The sequence below is a fragment of the Spea bombifrons genome, chromosome 9 (genome assembly GCF_027358695.1).
Source record: "Spea bombifrons isolate aSpeBom1 chromosome 9, aSpeBom1.2.pri, whole genome shotgun sequence".
NCBI lineage: Eukaryota > Metazoa > Chordata > Amphibia > Anura > Pelobatidae > Spea > Spea bombifrons.
In genome coordinates this window covers 21205126-21225206 of record NC_071095.1, presented here as the reverse complement: position 1 = coordinate 21225206, position 20081 = coordinate 21205126, and the positions used below count along the sequence as shown (strand labels likewise).

Sequence of the window (20081 nt, the reverse complement as noted above, 5' to 3'; positions counted from 1 at the left end):
TCCGGCGATACCCTTTGCTGTGATCAGATGGGTATCCCCAACATTATCCTACTATTCTCTGGCCTCCTGTGTGCAGGGAAAGAAAGCATGCTGCAGAAGAAGGATTACGAGACGGCTAGCCTGTCTGAAATCAAAGCCCTGCTCAGGAAACACGAAGCTTTTGAAAGCGACCTGGCCGCCCATCAAGACCGAGTGGAGCAGATTGCGGCCATAGCCCAGGAGCTGAAGTACGTGCCCTGAAATAAAAGTGATGGCTTGTTCTCTACTCCTTTAAGTTTCAACCTCTCGGTTCATCGCTCCGTTAGAACTGTGAGCTCTGTGGCTTCGTTTTGAAGTTGTGAATGCACATATGCTCGATTGTTTTGGTATATTTGCATGAAGCCGCGCTGTCCCTTTGATGGGAATACACTGGTACAGCGTGTTCTTCGCCTAAGGCAATTCCAGGCTTGTTATGCTGGATGAGATCCGGAGGAGAGGACACGTCAATAGATGATAACGCTTGCTTGTAGTGGGATGGGCACTTGACCAGTACGTGGAGTATTAATGATGATGTGAATGAATGTTTATGCTGGCCTCTGGTTGTCTTCATGCAGTGAGCTGAATTACTATGACTCCCCGAGTGTGAATGCCAGGTGCCAAAGAATCTGCGACCAGTGGGATAACCTTGGCGCTCTCACCCAGAAGCGCAGAGAAGCTCTCGAGGTAATTGGGGGGATATGCAGTAAACGATATTTGGACAGAATACTAGCTGTGGGGTTCCCATTCCATCATGACGATTGTCCATCTTCATGGAGCCTTGCTGTAGAAGTACTCCCTAAAGTTCTAGATGTTCTAACTCTCCTTACAATGTCTCTTTTTCCCCCCCACAGAGAACAGAGAAGTTGCTGGAAACCATCGACCAGCTCTACCTAGAATATGCCAAAAGAGCAGCGCCCTTCAACAACTGGATGGAAGGAGCCATGGAGGACCTGCAGGACACATTCATAGTTCACACTATCGAAGAGATTCAGGTACTGTAGACAATCCCCGTTATGGTTATCTTTCCAATACAGCAAACTCCTTTTTGGCCATCGTTACATAGATACGACGTATGATGTACAGTGTATTGATCATTTGCTTTGTCTTTTTTTCCACTAACCTCTGCCATATGCATGATAGTTTTCGGCAATTTAATTACATCTTTGATTCTTTTCTATTTAAGACATTAAAGACTGATAAATAGCTGTAGTAGGAATTAAATGTAGTCCTCTGTACGCAGGGATTGACATCGGCGCATGAACAGTTCAAAGCAACGTTACCAGAGGCAGACAAAGAGAGGCAAGCTATTCTGGGCATCCATAATGAGGTTTCCAAGATCGCACAGACTTATCATGTGAACATGTCTGGAACCAACCCCTACACCACAATCTCCCCCCAAGAAATCAACAGCAAGTGGGATCATGTAAGGCTTTTTATAGTTATTATGGTTTATCACACTGTGCGTGGGGTGGTGCTTAGAACCGGGGAATGCTGCTGATGGTAGAGAACTTAATCGTATACTTATGGTTTGGGCCAGACAAGATGGCGCGGTTGATTGAATGAGTATGGTGCGCTGTTGGACGTGTGGGGGCCTGATTATGGAAAAATAACCCTTTGTTATACACAGGTGAGGCAGCTGGTGCCCCGCAGGGACCATGCTCTGATGGAGGAACACGCGCGGCAGCAGCAGAACGAACGCCTGCGTAAACAGTTTGCAGCGCAAGCCAATGTCATTGGACCATGGATTCAAACAAAGATGCAGGTAAAGAGCGCAGATACTGTTCCTAATCTTAATCGTGACAGAAGAGGGAGGTATTTTTTATGTAAAGGGAAGCGCCAGGATCCGAGGCCTTGATTAGAGTTAGAGTCTAAGAAGTAGTAGACACTCTTGGTAAACAGTGAAGGGGGGGAGCATAGTGCTGTTACTTTGCACCCTCTTGTGTTATTTTCACATACACGTTCTCGTTCCGCCTTGCAGGAGATCGGCCGCATCGCGATAGAAATGCACGGCACCCTCGAAGACCAGCTTAATCATTTGCGGCAGTACGAGAAAAGCATAGTCAACTACAAACCGAAAATCGATCAGCTGGAGAGCGATCACCAACAAATACAGGAAGCACTTATCTTTGACAACAAGCACACCAATTATACCATGGAGGTAAGTCTGCTGGGGATTCTCTGCTAATCGGCCCGTGGAAAAAAGACTCTTCTGTTGAGAGAGAGAAATGGACCTGGAATCTGTATTTATTGAGGCCTTTCGTACACCTCCATCTGTCAGCCACCATTCATTGACTGATTTTTGAATTATGTCTTACTCAAGAGCGAGGCCAGACTCATTAGTCCTCAAGAAATGTCAGTGCCATAGGAGCATACCTGGGAGCTCTCTGGGTCATCAGGGAGAAACTCTGGGTCCTAGGAGCAGCCTTGCTGCCTTCAGAGGGGCCGACTGCTGACGTCGGCAGGACCACCAACAGGAGGGTTCCAGGTAGCATGGATGTTCCCGGGTATGCATAGGATGCTTGGAAAAGCCACATCCCACCCAAAGGCCCCACTGACATTTTTAGACCACATGACATGGAATGAATGCCTGTCCCTGAAAACCACCAACATGTATGTACTTTTCTTCTATTCTCAGCATATTCGCGTGGGCTGGGAGCAGCTATTGACCACAATTGCCAGAACCATAAATGAAGTGGAGAATCAGATCCTCACACGTGACGCTAAAGGCATCAGTCAGGAGCAGATGAATGAGTTCAGGAATTCCTTCAATCATTTTGACAGAGTAAGTCTGTTTCCAAAAAACCCCAAAATGCATACTTGTGGTCTGCATTTCCGCACACAGTCCCTAGTTTATTGAGGCCGGATCACATGTTTGCTGTCTTTGGAGATATACGTAAAACACGACAAAACTTTGAATGATTGCACATATGCCAAATATCTCCAAGGTTCAACAAATGCCGCTATGGGAGTATAATTAAGGATGAGTACAGTTTAGTGAATAGATCCCTTGTTTCAGTGGTATTTCAACGGGAATTTCTGTTGTTTACATGACATAATGGCAAGTATTTAAATACTAGTTATATCTATGGTAGCCAACTTGTTCTATATATATGTTGCTGAAAAATACCAGTGATTTTTATATAGCCATAGGCTTGCTACAAATCATGGGAGCTCTTCTTTACAAGCTGTAGAGCTTCCCGTTGAATAGCTCTGTTATATAATTGACTGCCATTGGTGTCGTATACGCTACAGTTCAAATGTTTGGGGTCACGCAGAAATATCCTGGTTTTTGAAAGAAAAGCAAAATGTGTCCATTAAAATACCACGAATGGATCAGAAATCCAGACATTGCTAATGTTGTAAATGACTACTGTAGATTTTTAATGGAGCATCTTCATGGACGTACAGCGGCCCTTTATCACTCCCATCACTCCTGTATTCCAATGGCCCCTTATTACTCCCATCACTCCTGTGTTCCAATGGCCCTTTATCACTCCCATCACTGCTGTGTTCCAATGGCCCCTTATTACTCCCATCACTCCTGTGTTCCAATGGCCCTTTATCACTCCCATCACTGCTGTGTTCCAATGGCCCTTTATCACTCCCATCACTGCTGTGTTCCAATGGCCCTTTATCACTCCCATCACTCCTGTGTTCCAATGGCCCTTTATCACTCCCATCACTCCTGTGTTCCAATGGCCCCTTATCACTCCTATCACTCCTGTGTTCCAATGGCCCCTTATCACTCCTATCACTCCTGTGTGCCAGTGGCCCTTTGTCACTCCCATCACTCCGGTGTTCCAATGGCCCTTTATCACTCCCATCACTCCTGTGTTCCAATGGCCCTTTATCACTCCAATCACTCCGGTGTTCCAATGGCCCTTTATCACTCCCATCACACCTGTGTACCAACAGCCCTTTATCACTCCCATCACTCCTGTATTCCAATGGCCCTTTATCACTCCCATCACTCCGGTGTTCCAATGGCCCTTTATCACTTCCATCACTCCGGTGTTCCAATGGCCCTTAATCACTCCCATCACACCTGTGTTCCAACAGCCCTTTATCACTCCCATCACTCCTGTGTTCCAACAGCCCTTTATCACTCCCATCACTCCTGTATTCCAATGGCCCTTTATCACTCTCATCACTCCGGTGTTCCAATGGCCCTTTATCACTCCCATCACTCCTGTATTCCAATGGCCCTTTATCACTCCCATCACTCCGGTGTTCCAATGGCCCTTTATCACTTCCATCACTGCTGTGTTCCAATGGCACGTTGCGTTCCCTAATCCACGTTAAGTTTAAAAGGCTTAATTTGTTAGAAAACCTTTTTCCAATTACGTTACAGCAAAAATTCTCCCTCTTTTCCCGTAAACAAACACCACCACAGCTAAGTGACCCCAAACTTTTGAATGGTAGCGTGTGTCTAGACACACAATGAGATGTAACATGTGTGACGATAGCTGTGTTTGGTGTGCATGTGCTTGAAAATGGTGCATGTTTGTGTGCAGTATAGGAAAGGTTTGCACACATCTAATACACGTAGCGCTGTTCTGTCTCGTGGCTACCTGTAAGGTATGTTTTGCACATATACATATTAATAACACGGTGAAGAAAAAAAACGTTTTCGTCTGTTTGTTTCCTCTTTCTTTAAATATGCTAGATTTTGAATATGAATTACTTTAATGCATATGATAGCTGTGTGGTCATGTTAAATGGGGGGATTCGGCAGAATCCCCCCATATGCCTTTGCCCCTTCACCTGCCACGGCTGTTTTTACACCGACCATACGTTCGCACATGTAGCATTACCGCCTGTTCCTTTTGATGCTTTTATTCAAACCAGTGTTGGCGGAAAGCTGCTTTTTAGATTTAGTTCTGTTCTTTCGAATGGCAGCCAGCACAATCGCCTTTGAGTCAAGGTGTAGTAAGTGCCAAGCCGGGCAATGCTTAGCCTTCTGCCACCCAGCCTTCTTATGTAAATCTGCATGTTTCTAAAGACATTATAGGTCTTTATAACTAACCCCACTATTTGAGACTTAATAAATAAACCCAATATTATATAAAATCTGAATAAAACGCTTGAAGGCTGAAGGCAGCTCAGGATACCGACCTGCGAGTAGCACCTGTTAATCGTGTGTTCCGCTGGCGCCTCTCCACGTGTAAATGTGATCCCACCGAGAACGCTCACCGTGTAACGGGGTCATGATGGTGGCAGAAACTTCTGTATAATGCATCCTGACCACTGTATGAATTGTAACAGTGTCTTGTTTTTCTTCCGTTATCTGCATGTATTTTCCCCGCTGCTTCCACTGCATGACCCACCATTCACAATCAAATGTGCCACTTGTTTGTGCTGTCACCTTTTCACCCATCCTTGGCATGGCATGTCCCGGACACATCACTTACTGTACCAAGGAGCACTCCGGCACACTTGGCCCCGAAGAGTTTAAAGCCTGCCTCATCAGCCTGGGTTACGATATTGGAAACGATCCTCAGGTACTGAAACCTTGTTGTGCGTGTGTATAACCCCAGGTACAGGACAGTGATTTGTGTTTTGCCCCAGGTACTGAAGATAAATCATGGTATACCTTCATTAAGAGAAAATATTTTTTTTTCTCCCTTCTATTTCTTGTCTTTATCGTTCTTCCTTTGCTCTCCTCTTCTCCTCGCCAATGGCTTATATTGTTACCTTATATCCTTCACATTATGGCCCTTATGCTTTACTCCTTAATATACTTGATTGGTGCCATATATAATTTTAACTCTCCCCTATTTGACATTCTGCTTCTTAATCTCAATTGCCATTGGATTTGCTTGAATTTCTTCTTTCTTTCCGACCTGTCCTGTTTTTTCTGAACTTCCTTGCGCTGTTCTGCATTGTTTTCTTTCATTTCCCGACCATTGAACAGAAGAAGACTGGTATGATGGATAGTGATGATTTCCGAGCCTGTCTAATCTCCATGGGTTACAATATGGTAATGTAAAACACGCTAAAAAATCAACGTGTGTGTGATATTGTGGCGGCCGCAGTCCAATACGCAGGAATCTTTGCCCCGGGGAGAGGGGGACATTTAAGAAAAAATAGGGCTCAAATACAGCCCAAAATTAAGTGATCAAAATTGGGGGATAGTAACCATTAATCTTTCTGTTACAAGTTGAAATAAATATATCAAATGACCCATAGGGTCAATTTCTAAAGTCACGGTAAGCGTATGTATAGGTGCACAGTCACCTTGCACGTGGCAGTTCATTTTGTTGGGATTTTTTTTGGGGGTGCAAAAACCTTAAAAAAATATATGCTTTACATGGACCGTTTTTTTGTTTGTCGTTTTTTTTTTTTATTTCTTAATATCTTTTTTATGATATACATATATTATATATTGATTTTTTTTTTTTTCATGTACCAGCTCAGTCCTCCACCAATTCTAGATAACGGTAGTGTACCCGCTGGTTATATATGGTATAATATAGTTGGTTATTTCCATTGAAATGGAAGCATGGACACCTCATACTGTAGGGGTTCTGTTATTACAAGCATCAATGTGAAGCAGGAAAGCTGGAAAGGGGCAGCAATCACCATGCCAACCAACTAAATATTCCTGCAGATTGATCTTCTTCTTATTATTTTCATTGTACAGTGTCAATAAAGTTGCATTAAGGTTATAGTATCATGAGGCCTTCTGCGTAATGTGGCCTTAAAGGGACAGAAGTCTCATATTCCAACTCCGATAAAAAAACGAACAAACACGAACACATGCATCGGTTTACATGCAGTAAAGTGGGCCGCAGTCCATGCAAGCCGTGTACCAATGTGCATTTTACTTTAAATAGGTTTTGTAGACTACAAACTCTAACTCTTTTTGGTTTGGTTTCCAGGGTGAAGCCGAGTTTGCTCGTATAATGAGCATCGTTGACCCCAATCGACTGGGCGTAGTAACATTTCAAGCCTTCATCGACTTCATGTCCCGCGAGACTGCGGACACGGACACCGCAGACCAAGTTATGGCTTCCTTCAAGATACTTGCTGGTGATAAGGTATGTGCAGATCTATCTGTTCACTAACGTACTTGCATATCATGTGCGTTAAAGCCCCCCCCTCAAATTATTTAACAGGTAATTCTCATAGCTTGGAAACTTTGAGTTTAATTGTTGAGGGTTGAGATCTGTCTCTATATGGCAGAACCAACCGCATCTGATCCATTTTCTGTGCTGAAGATCTCTCTCTTCTCCACACCCAACCCATAGCAGGTCTGTTTAAACCAATCCTCTATCAATTAGTGAAACGTAACATAATGATGCACCCTGGATCTTAAAAGAGAGAGATGCCTGCACGACTAATTAATAGAATCTTGAGGGATCTGATAAGTGCTCTTATCGCCAAAGCAACTAATGGAATAATCGAGTTGGCATGAACCCTCAGGTGTAATAAAAGCCACGTTCCAACAAGAATCACCTTTTTTTATTTTAATACATAAAGCTGTTTCCTATAGACTTAAGTGTGCATATTGCTAGGCACCCCTTTTTTCTTTATTATTCAATAAATTTAGATATCATGAGAATTTAGCTGCGTTGTAGCACTTCAGTAGCCCCCCCCCCCAAAAAAATCATAAAGTTATTACTGCGATATATCCTTCTTAAAGGAAAAAAATGATGGTTTGATCCGGAGTCTCTCGTGCGGATTACCTCTCTTTCTCTATGTAGAGGAGCCTACGCTCTCTCCCTGCCCATCTCGCCTCCTCTTCCTAGCTCATTTAAGGCTGTCTGCCTCTAGCTCTTCTCCTCCTGAAGCCGGCTGCCCAAAAAACGAGGGCACGCCAGGTGGCCTAAGCTTCGAAGTTCCCCGGGAAGGCTGATAATTCGTCGCGTTTGATATACGTTTTACTTTTGTGTTTTTGTAGAATTACATCACTGCGGATGAGCTGCGTCGAGAGCTTCCTCCCGATCAGGCAGAATATTGCATTGCGAGGATGGCACCGTACATTGGACACGATGCCGTGCCAGGAGCGCTGGACTACATGTCTTTCTCAACAGCACTATATGGAGAAAGTGACCTTTAACCCTTCATTGCGCGTCTAGATGTCACTGCACTGCTCATCGTGCACCTTTTCCTGTATGCAAAATGGTTTGGGCTTTTTTTTCACGTGTTTCTGTCTTTTATTTTTTTTTTTTTCTTTCTTAGCTCACCAGGTCATTTTTTTATTTTTTTGGGGTTATTTTTGTCTCTCTAGTGCTGGTAAACCATTCTCTTTTTAGCACTAGTAGGGTAAATGCCTGTTCAAAGTTTGTCCTATAGAACAACTGTTTACAAATAATAATAATAAAAAAAAAATCATTTTTACAAAAGACATTTAGGAATGCATATTTTATTATTAAAGAAAATTTGATGGAATGTATTTTTCTGCCAAATAAATAAATATTCGGTTTGTGGGGCGTCAGAAGAATTGTGCAATGTTCCATCTATGTCTTTCTCTCCCGGTTTTGTTACCGTATGTATCAGAGCAACAACTGATTAGCATGTATTCCTTCGCTCACAATGTTCTTCCCATCTAAAAAAATGTTTTTTTTTCTGGCAAAATAACAAGTTTCTTGTAGGATTATGTTTAGTTAGTAAGTATCTGAAATCCTTCTTTGGTTCTGAGAGGTTTAAGGATGGAAAGATTTTTTTTTTTAAATCCATCTTTCTAAAAATTAAGTCCAACCTTTTTATACAATATTTAATTTAAAATGAAGAAAAAAAAAAATTCCTTCACCCGCTCCTAAAGTTGCCCAACTTTTGTTTGGATGTGATGCTTTCATTTGTTCTCAATATTGCTTGTCACAAACTTTATTAAATAAGTTCCTGTTTCAATTTTAAGTATTCGTGTCATTGGTTATTGAGACTGGCTTATCAATGGATAAGGATACATATAATATGTACATATAATATGTGTATAGATTTAGATACTCTGGTCAAAGACCCGTGAGAATGCAGTGATGTCACACCGGCACATGGAACTGGAGCTCGATGTATGATTAGGGCTGGAAAGTGTCTTAAGCGTCAATAAGAGGTTAATGGAAGGGAACCAACTGCTCAGTTATACACCCCCAACACTGCAAGGTGGTACATGTATGTGAAAATGACACGTGGCTGACGTGGTTACCCTACTGCTATGACATCATTATCTTCGGTAAGTAAAACTCCTTACTTAAGAAAACAAATTAAGTAAAAGCTCAAGAAAGTATTGGCAAAATAATACTAAGTCTCCAAGTAGTGCAAAAGACAACGGATAACAAGACTGACATTGTGGTGAAGAAAATGTACCCCCATGTAAAAAGAGGCCACTTATAGTAATTGTGATGGTTTGGTTTCAGGTCCAACTGTCGGCCACCCCAAGAGATGTAGGAGAAGAAAATGTTCTTAATTAACATTAATGAAATGCTCCCGTATTCCAAATAATATCGCATCTGTCGGGACTGGCTATGTTGGCGAGATTGGTAATGGGGTGTCGATCTCAACATGCCCCAAGTACTGGAAAACTGTTTTTGTGGTAGATCGTGAGCTCAACAAGCCACCATCTTGGATGTTTAGAAAATGAGAATCTGAAAAGTCTATCACCACAGGAACGATCCTGATTGCAGCATTAAACCAGAATAATGGTGGAGCGTTCCTATTCATCATTCATAAGGTCTAGTTTTGGTGATGACGATGGGATCCTCACCACAGCGCCAGCCAGTGTTTTAGGAACTGTCAGTACTTCAAGTCTTTGGTTGGAGTTGATACCTTTTATGGGGCCAACTCAGAAAGCATATGCTTTCTCACAGGTCTCTTCTAGAGGCATATTTACGTTGGGCATTGCCTTAGACTTGACCAAGGCGATCAACCCCAACCACCGTCTTCACTGCAGAGCGCAAGGACATGACATCATATCCTGCCAGTCCGTCACTGATAGGCGTACCATGCCTTTTAAAGCATTTCATGGAGGCTGAGCCACCTCAGCATAGGCGCCATAGTGTAAATGGTTTGGTCTGTAAACACCCCATCGAGCACCGGGAAGCCTGATCACACAAGAAGCGATATGCCTCCTGGTTAAAAATAACAGCTGAACTGGCAGTTAGTTTTCATTCTTTAATATTATACCCTGCTGAGTATATATATATATATAAATAGACCATGTTGACAATTCATTTTATATTGAAAAAATTGGGCCCTGCTCCACGCTACCTAGCATGAAATCACTCCCTTTTTCCTGCACCAAATCCTCCACACTGAATCGGAATCAGACATACAAATTCTGTATTTGCAGGTATACAATAATAATGTATGGAAACACAGCATTGTAGTTATAGATCAACAGAACACACAAACCTAGCATTGCAGGTATAGATCAACTGGAAATCACATGTAAACTCAGCACTGAGGGTATAGATCAAATAAACCACACATGGAAACAGCACTCCAGGTATTGATCAACTGAATAAGGTAAAAACCCTGTATTTGCAGGTATACATAAATATTGTATGGAAACATAGCATTGCAGGTATAAATCAACAGAATAACACACAAACCCAGCATTGCAGGTATAGATCAACTGGAAATCACATGTAAACTCAGCACGGATGGTATAGATCAAACATGGAAACAGCACTGCAGGTATTCATCAATTGAATAAGACATAAAAACCCTGTATTTGCAGGTATACAATAATGTATGGAAACATAGCAGTGTAAACTCAGCACTGAGGGTATAAATAAAATAAACCACACATGGAAACAGCACTCCAGGTATTGATCAACCGAATAAGGTAAAAACCCTGTATTTGCAGGTATACATAAATATTGTATGGAAACATAGCATTGCAGGTATAGATCAACAGAATAACACACAAACCCAGCATTGCAGGTATAGATCAACTGGAAATCACATGTAAACTCAGCACGGATGGTATAGATCAAATAAACACATGGAAACAGCACTGCAGGTATTCATCAACTGAATAAGACATATAACCCTGTATTTGCAGGTATACATAAATATCGTACGGAAGCATAGCATTGCAGGTATAGATCAACAGAATAACACACAAACCCAGCATTGCAGGTATAGATCAATTGGAGTTCACATAAAAACTCACCATTAAAGGTATAGATAAAACCCCCTAAATTACTGGCATAGATCACAGGTCGCACACCCCAAAGCCAGCCCTGGTGTCTGCATTGCCCACATTACACGGATAGGAAGTGACATCTTTGTCACCAAACAGCCCAGCCTATGCCATCTTGGTCCCCAAGGCTCAAAAACTCTGCTTATACCCTCTTTGCCTTTCCACAAATCAATTATACACACAAACACTTTTACAGTCATTCACTAATACACATTTTCATCCACATAATTTATTTACACAATAATTTTTTCTCTCACTCATTCACACATCATTTACACATATTCAAAGCATTCTCACAAATTCACTTCTCACTGTCTACCACTCTCCCCCACTTCTCACTATCTACCCCTCTCCCCCACTTCTCACTATCTACCCCCTGTCCCACCTTTGAAGCTCACTTACCTTATAGAGGTCCTGCAGTGGGAGCGCGAGGCCTCTCTCTCTGCCGCGGTGCACGCTGCTTAACTGCTGAGCGCCGGCAAATGACGTCATATGTCGGCGCTCTGCATGACACGCCGGCACCGCGACCGAGCTAGAAGCGGAGGAGACTGAGGGGTGCCGAGCGGTCGCTGAAAACTTAATGAGCAAAAACCACTCGGCGCCCCTCTCTCTCCTCGTAAAAAAATGACGGGGTTTCTATTCAGTGCTTTATTCGTAACAATACACTCAATTCATCCTCTGGCTCCATGAAATACGGTGACAGGGGGTCACGGTCACCGTAACAATATATTCATACGGAAACAAATACTCGCAGTAATGGTACAAGTGGTTAGAGTTTCGTATTTACCGTCTTTTTAGAATACAGGCGTTAGAAGTCGCCATGACACTATAACCTGCTGTTTCCATAGCAACGGACCCCTGGGTTCGCCATCTTGTCAGAGTCACATCCGGAACGTCCCATCCGCCATTTCAGTCCGTGCGAGCAGCAGACGGTGCGTGCGTTCCAGTCATTAGCTTCTCGTAATGGGAACAGAAAAGTCGCGTTTAATTTATTAAGGTATGACGGGTCCGTCGCTCGTATTGCGAGTTTAGAGAAGCCGCTAGCGGCGGGGTCCGGCTTGTGGGGCGGGTCATGGAGTGAGGCCTAGTGCGGCGATGGCGGGGCCAATCCAGATGGGGCTCTGGCGAGGTTTCCATCAGGAAAACAAGATCGCGAGGGGATATCTTTAATGTGTCACGACATGAGCGAGCCTCAGCCCGTGTGCGTGGGTTCGTGCATTAACGTATAATATTGTGTGGGGGCGCAGCGTGCATTAACGTATAATATTGTGTGGGGGCGGCCGTTAAGACCTGCGTCTGCCATGTACGTACATTATTCATCATTATGGCCTTGTAAACAGGCTTACTCTGTGGGGAATTTATGTAAAGCGAGTGATTTAGCGGAAAACCAATTTATTTCCCTTAAAATCCGAAGAAATGGGTCTGTTGGATGACTGGCAGTGTGGTGATCATGCCGGCTGTTTGTGTATTATTTGCGTTTGCTAATGCTGTTTGTTTGTATATTGCAGGCAGTGATATTCCGCAGCCCGGCCTTTCCGTACACGTCACTGAAGACTCAGGCCGCGAGATCCAGTCCCTGCGTTGTCGTTGCTACCCCTTATCCAGCTGGTAAGTGAAACAGGTCCGTGTATCCGTGGTGACTGTTCTTCGCGTGTAATGGGACGCTCCAGCCGTTGTATGCGCTATAATGCGTATCACTGAGCTGGCCATTTATATTGCCGTAGCGTCCCCTGCTTAAAACCGTGGGGATTGTGTGTCTGCCCCTACCTAATAGATTGTAAGCTCACATGTCTTAATGCCCTATACTGTAATAGCGCTATGGAATCCGCTGACTGTATAAATATAATGTAAAGTTACCCCTTTTATTGTAAGGCAGTAATGGCTGCCGCAGCACTCCTGTGTTGACATTCCAGTGCTGATCAGCCAGCTATATCGCTTTGCAAGGCATCATGGGAAATACGTCCTATGGTATCTGTAGGGGTCAAAGTTCAGCTACTTATGTGCTGAATTAGCATTCAGTGTCTGTCATTAACCGGCGCGCCGAACTCTGCGATACTGAGGAAAACCCGTTGCTGGTTATATAAAAAATCTAAAATTACATTAAGCGGCTCCTGTTTCTTTTCGTTATCGTGTATTATTATAGATTGATTTATTTAGGGCCATCATATGCTGTGGCGACGTACAACAGGATACAAATTGGATAACATTTCCATAGTATTGCTGAATTCTGGACACGTCCGACTGTTCCACGTTGCTATATAGAAGCAATGGTCAGGATCCTTGGTGGCTTTCATTTGCATGGTGGTAGATAAGTGGAACGGCGTTCCGGCAGAGTTTCCACATTGCCCCGATATCGCTTTTGATGCGGTGCGCTTTGAATGTATTGCAACCCATCTTGTGATGTTTGAATTGCTTTCCGGAAGGTAACGTCGCCACTTGTGTTTTTATTATTTTTAGCACCAGGTAACATGAGCGGCTGCAGAGTGTTCATCGGCAGGCTAAGTCCTCACGCCCGAGAAAGAGACGTGGAAAAGTTTTTTAAGGGATACGGACGTATCCGCGAAATAAATCTGAAAAACGGATTTGGGTTTGTGGTAAGTTGGAAACTAGATATGTGAAAAAAAATAAATGTCGTCTTTACTGCCTCTAAAAATAAAGCAACGACAAAAAAAAAATAAAAGGGACCGCTCAGCGATTGTATGCATTAAAGTGTATATGATGGCTGGGGGTCTGCAGAAACATATCGCTTAGGATTGTTCGATGACGCGTTTGTAGTTACGCAGACGCTCTGTTTAGTCGTCGGAGCCTAGTGGACATTTTGTAATTCTGTGCCCTGGCTCTGATCTTCCTTAGGAGTTTGAGGATCATAGAGATGCCGACGATGCCGTGTATGAACTCAATGGCAAAGAACTATGTAGTGAGAGGTAAGTGAATTATCCAAACCCACAGAGACGCTGTAACCACCCTCTTGCTGCTTGTTGCCCGTTTCGGGGCTGGCTGAGGAGTATGGGAGATGTAGTTCTGCAGCAGCTGGAGGGCCGCAGGTTGGACGCCCCTGAACTAGGCAATAGAGTCTGAGGACAGCAACAGATTTGTGTTGTGTATAAGCAGCCTACGTCGATCCAAGTCCTCTTAAGTGAAAAAACACGTCCTTACGGAGAATATAAATACTTGCATTTGTTTTTCTTTGCCCCCTGTTTGCTGCGGAGATTAAACAAGCTTTCCTTTTTATTTTCTTATTTAAGGGTTACAATCGAGCATGCCAGGAATCGTCGCGGAAGAGGAGGAATGATGGGAGGTGGAGGTGGTGGAGGGAGGTATCCCATGCGCTTTGGCTATCGTCAGTCCAACAATGGTGGACCAAGGTAATGAATTCCATTTAACCCTTTCACCGTCCTCTCACCCGCCTGTGCCAGGCCTAATATATTTATGCTGTTTATCATTATTTGTAATTAAGTTATGCTTAGATCTAACCTGAATGTAGTGCATGGCCAAGGGCTGCAGGTAGAACATCGCGATTGATTAAAAGGGCTCGTAACAAACCGTGGATTACCCGTTTTGTATTCTCAGCAGGTACGGCCCTCCCGTACGAACCGAGCATAGGATTATCGTTGAAAACCTCTCCTCTCGTGTTAGCTGGCAGGTGAGAATTGCCCAGCCTTTCTTTCTTTACATGTTATCTCAGATGTGTATTCATATATAGGAAAGGCTCACGTTTTCATGTTTTATAAGGCATTTTGAAACTAACATCTCTTTCAGGTGTTTTTTTATATATATATATGTACAGAATCTTGTTCTGTGTAAGGGTTTACCCTGTCCACGTAACATTTATTATAGAGCTGCCGTTTAACCTGTTGATATTAATGTATCATAAGTGTAGATGCCGAACACTTCCATTACAACACTGTGGAGTTCAACATAAGGCTTTAGCATGGTGCCGGCCAATTTACAATCAAGCGTACATCAAAATATACCTTAATGTGTTATCCATATACATATATGCTCATTCTAGGGATCGCGCTCCCACAATGCATTGCGCGTGGTCTTGTCAATGCACTCTGGGGTTGCACTTGTATCACTATTAGGCGTGTTTACCTTATTCATGCGTAGATCACAGTATACACTACTACCTCCAGGGACCATGCCAGGTTTGGATCACGGCTTCCTGCCAAATTCACTGTCATCACATGGCGAGATTTCTTTGCAGCAGGAAGATGTCCTTTTCAATGTTGGACCCAAAGTTTTACTTCTGTGAATGAGGGAACATGTATAAAACCCATCAACTCTGACTGCACTCCACATTTTCTTCCATAAACTGCATTTGAGATCAACATATAGGAAAGCATGGGTTTTAGTGTATTGGCAAACCCAGATCACATGACATTAAGTCTTACTGCATCCTTTTATTCACATTTGGACAGCAAAAGACTGACTCTCGGACACTGTCACATTGAGTCCATTAAGACATGGGATTGTACTCACAGTTTCAGACTTCATTATACATTGTGAAGGGGCAACTCCAGTTGGCCCTGTATAATGCATAGTTAAGCTAGATGACTTGGATGAAATCTGCCCATGGTAAATATGCATTATGCTTGGTCTGCTCATCCTTCTTGCAAGAGAAGCTTATTGGGTTGGCCCGTCATAATGCACTCCCCTGCAAACTCCTGGCTCTGTGAATACAGCCCTGTGATTACTCTATAAATGACAATGTCCACAAGCGACAGTCTCTTGCTTTCTATCTATATTATATGTGCATATGCAAAAGAGTACAATGCTTGCCGTGTGATCTACACTGAATCCACAGGCCTTGATATGCAGACATCTGTAATATAATATCCCCAATAGTTAGACTTCCTTAGCAGAAGAATGTTTGCCCTATAAATATCTGCCCCATTCTCAAGGTGATTTATGTCCACCTTACTAACGTTACATATCCTTAAATCTCTCAAACATAGGCAGATGAGCTGTACATTGGGTTCAAATACTGTTTGCAATGTCTGCTCGCTGCATAGAATTACCCGGTGGATCCAGTGCAGATGGCTCGGCAAGTGCCTGGATACTCACATCATTGTATTCTTTTATCTGTGTACATTAGGGTGACCGGAAACTAGCGCTTAACACATTGTTGACCATTGCCTTAGCATCACAAGCTATAAAAGAGCTTTATAGATTTGCCACATCAGTCATTTCTACTGGGCGCATCTAATATTTACACCTTGCTGACCGTCCCTTGTATAAACCTACAGAAGGAAATTAATCCCTTACCCCGTAATACTTCAAAGCACTTTATAGGTGCTGGTCAGCAATGTAACGATTTGATTTGTCCAGGAAAAAGTGGCCCACTTATCAGGAACATATGAGACTCGTTCATTTACATCCTTTCTGCACCAAAAAACCTTTTTATTAATCTGCAGAGCTTGAAAAGCTATATATTATGTTACCATTTCTCTAAACGGGGTTTAAGATATTGGTATATGTGTGTGTGTATATATATATATGTGTGTGTGTGTGTATATATATATATGTGTGTGTATATATGTGTGTGTGTGTGTATATATGCTTTGGCCGTGTTTCACAGCATGCTTGTTAAGCTGTCCGCTGCTAACTTTGAATCTTTAACTGTTTAAAACATGTTTTAATGGCTGGTGCAGAAATCAGGAAAGAGTGGTTTGCGTGTGTGCCCAAATTGCCCATATTTTCTACAGAACATGTACACAATTTCTATGCTCTGATCATTATGTGCTGCCGACAGTGAGCCTTCTACGTAGTCCTGCATGAGAAGCTTCGGTTTCTCCTCCTTTTACTGGAAGCTCATGATGTAATATATAATATAATCTAACCTTAAAGATTCCCACTCTAAAGTAACCCCTAAATATGACATCATACAAAGATTTAAAGATTTACATGTCTCTAACTGCATGTAAAGATCAGCCATCCTTTTACCGGGAAGTGCATTTGGTGTCATAATCTCAGACTGACATCATATGACACCTGGTAAATATTTGTGCTGCTGTCGTATGCCCCAGTATCTCACTTATTTTCTTGTCCATAATGAAAGAATAAATTGCTAAAATGAATGCTTTTAAGCCAGCGATGGGAACCTCACCTCACATAATCTCCAAATCCATCAGATGCCCCCCCCAGTATATATATATATATTTTATGTCTACCTGCGGTACCTTTTTAATTACAGTCCCAACACCGTTCGTTAAGCATAGAAAGGACACAAATGCCATTGGAAGTTTGTTATTCAGTACACATGCAAACTGTCCCAAATCCAGAACGTAGCACCGTGCTATATATTCTATATTAATAATGGGTTTGCTGCTAGAATTTTCAAGATGATAATTTGTGTGCGTGTTTTTTTATTTTTTTTTTAACCATTTCAATAACATTTGTGAGAACTTCGGTCACCTTGTTCATTGAAACGTTAACAGGTTAGAGTTTGTTTTGAGAATTTATTACTAATTTATTATATTGTTTCGCTTTACGATATTGTCTTTTTTTCGTGAGCCAGTAAGTTTGCTAAACTAATAACTGAAACAGTTCTTTGTTGTAGAAAATTATGATTTTTTTTTTTTTCCATTTATATATATTTTTTTCCTCAATCGTATATCTAACCAAGTGCATTTTGAACCTCTTTTAACAGCCTTTCTTTGGGTTAAGCCTCGTTTCTCTTGTGTGGAGGAGAGCCCAAGAGTTTTTGGTTTGCTAATGGCTGAAATTCTAGGGCTGGGCCTGTTCTGAAGTTTCCTTTTGGTTCCTATCACCCTCCCGCTTTGCCGATCTAGATCTTGGTTTGCCCACATTTGAGCAAGAGTGGCTAGCTCAGGTCAGCTTCAGGTTCTCTAGCCACATCCAGTGATTTCAGGGTTAACCTCACTCATTTAATGAGGCTCTGGTGCACTCCGGCCGCCTTCCGCCCTTCTCATGTCAGTGAGTTACTCACTTGGTCAACTAGGTAATGGACGAGAGACTCTTTGCTTAAGGTACCTCCAGACCCGAGTTGTATGTCATGGTAAGTAGTTTGGGTTTGAAATCATACCGTACCACGTATTTACTTAGACCTTTGTAAATATGTTAGTTAAAGCTTATTTACCGTAATACTTCATTACAATACGTGTCTTGGTGCTTCTAACGTAAGATGACGTAGACCTTTTTTCTTTTGCTTGTTTCTTTCTTTGTTCCGCTTCTTGATTAAGTGTTTAAAACTTTTAACTGCTTCTCTGTAAGACGTCCCACGTGGCTCTAACATCGGTTTGTCCCCGGAGCGTTAGACTTTTAAACTGCCAACGTACAGAAAGCACACGTAAAAGAATGTAAGCGGCTCGTGTCCGTGAAGCAAGTGTGCATAATGTGTATTTGTTGCAGGATCTGAAAGATTTCATGAGGAAAGCCGGGGAGGTTACGTATGTGGACGCTCACAGAAGCAACAGGAACGAAGGGTGAGTGCGCAGCTTGTCAACTACTGGGGGGGTGGTTGTGTCGTTGAGCCTTGTGGCCATTAAAGGAGGGCTACCGGGGCTAGTGAGCACAGGCGGCCCCTTCCTTGGCAGTGATACGCTAGCCTATTCTGCAGACAAGAAGGAAAAAGGCCCGTGAAACGCTCTGCGGACCCTGACTGATACATTATAGGAGTATTCGTGGCAAATAACGCATGGCATTCCCTTACTTTAAAAAAGAGGGGCGTCTTAAATTAGACTGTCTAGATTTATTAACATAATTAAAGGTCACATGCATAAGATTCTTGTTGCCAGGGAAAGACGTAGCTACACTAATATTTTCTGTTGTGGCCCTGTTTTTTGGTTTTGTTCCTATACCCGGATTTTACTTATGGTTTTAGACTGGGAAAAGTAACTTTTTATTAACTATTTTAGCGATGGCTGCCCTAGCCAATTCCCAGCAATTGCCTTTAGATTGTGTGTCATGTCTCGCTATGATATATATTTTAAAAAAAACCACAACGATTTCTTTTCTTTCAAGGGTTGTGGAGTTTGCGTCGTATAATGATATGAAGAATGCTTTGGATAAGCTGGATGGCGTCGAGCTCAGTGGTCGCAAAATCAAACTAATCGAAGACCGTAAAAAGCACAGGTAACTTCCGATTGGCCGCGCTCGTTTAACATTTACGATGCTAACATCTTGAAAGTGCAGAACTGTTCACAGGTACCCGAGTGATTACTTACTGTAAATGTTTGTGCTCTTCTGGCAGCCGGAGCAGATCCCGGTCAAGGAGTTACTCCAGATCTCGCAGCAAGTCGAAGTCGCGCGGTTCCTCTCGCTCCGCGAGCAGGTCTCGCTCTCCCAGCCGAACGCCCGAGAAGAAATACTCAAAGAGCAGCGCGGAGCCCGCGCAGGGTTCGCCGTCTCCCCGGCCCGCCAAACGCCAGACGCGATCAAGTTCCGCCGAAAGCCGTAGTTAAGATCGTGACCTTGTAGAAAGATTGCAGTAGCGAAGGGAGTTAGACAATGTGTAACCAACGCATTTGTCAAAAAGGCTGAAGAAAGCTTATTCATTGTTTTCTTTTTTTTCTTTGAGGATTATTTGAGCTGTAGCTTTGTTCGCCCATCAGAGCTGTTTAACATAGCCATGCGTGTTTCTGGATTAAGATGCACTTGATATTAACTATAATACCCTAACTTGTCTTCTTTCCAGCGTGATTAAAGGCTAGCGTGTATATCGGGTTTCTTTAATGTTCATTCCGGATGGATAGGGCTTTGGATCTTTCTCTCTGGCCGTCTGTTCTATGCGCACGTCTGATGTGTCCTGTGTAGCCCTCACAACATGAAATACCCCCCTTCATCCTACAGATCTTGAGTCTTTTGAGCAAATTATGAGCTACTTTCATTTTAAAAAAAAAAAACCATACAATGAATTTTCCGTGCTGTCTGCTTGTGTAGTTAATAGGTTTCC

General features: G+C 42.8%; 2 protein-coding genes across 8 annotated transcripts in view; both read left to right on the top strand.

The window, feature by feature from the left end:
• ACTN1 (actinin alpha 1) overlaps nucleotides 1–8877 on the top strand; it is a 37096-nt gene extending 28219 nt beyond the window's left edge. For 2 of the 5 annotated variants that reach the window (XM_053474585.1, XM_053474583.1), the window contains exons 12-21: nucleotides 77–227; nucleotides 594–702; nucleotides 870–1010; nucleotides 1259–1441; nucleotides 1646–1780; nucleotides 1997–2176; nucleotides 2654–2800; nucleotides 5933–5998; nucleotides 6900–7058; nucleotides 7922–8877. In XM_053474585.1, coding sequence (XP_053330560.1) covers nucleotides 77–227; nucleotides 594–702; nucleotides 870–1010; nucleotides 1259–1441; nucleotides 1646–1780; nucleotides 1997–2176; nucleotides 2654–2800; nucleotides 5933–5998; nucleotides 6900–7058; nucleotides 7922–8080 — 1430 coding nt within the window. In that variant the 3' untranslated portion in view covers nucleotides 8081–8877. Of the gene's footprint in view, nucleotides 1–76; nucleotides 228–593; nucleotides 703–869; nucleotides 1011–1258; nucleotides 1442–1645; nucleotides 1781–1996; nucleotides 2177–2653; nucleotides 2801–5438; nucleotides 5520–5932; nucleotides 5999–6899; nucleotides 7059–7921 lie in introns of all 5 variants that reach the window. The other 3 variants (XM_053474586.1, XM_053474582.1, XM_053474584.1) reach the window with 2 other exon arrangements.
• A 3144-nt stretch (nucleotides 8878–12021) lies between these two features.
• LOC128504520 (serine/arginine-rich splicing factor 5-like) lies at nucleotides 12022–19845 on the top strand. Of its 3 annotated transcripts, none has more exons than XM_053474602.1 (9): nucleotides 12022–12161; nucleotides 12673–12772; nucleotides 13622–13758; nucleotides 14018–14088; nucleotides 14410–14529; nucleotides 14738–14807; nucleotides 18539–18612; nucleotides 19151–19261; nucleotides 19380–19845. In XM_053474602.1, exons 3-9 carry the CDS (start codon nucleotides 13633–13635, stop codon nucleotides 19588–19590), a joined length of 783 nt encoding a protein of 260 aa, XP_053330577.1. In that variant the 5' UTR covers nucleotides 12022–12161; nucleotides 12673–12772; nucleotides 13622–13632; the 3' UTR covers nucleotides 19591–19845. The 3 variants fall into 3 exon arrangements, with proteins under 3 accessions (XP_053330577.1, XP_053330575.1, XP_053330576.1); XM_053474600.1 differs by having other exon boundaries at nucleotides 12023–12161; nucleotides 14735–14807; XM_053474601.1 differs by having other exon boundaries at nucleotides 12023–12161; nucleotides 12673–12785; nucleotides 14735–14807.
• Nucleotides 19846–20081: the final 236 nt, after the last annotated feature.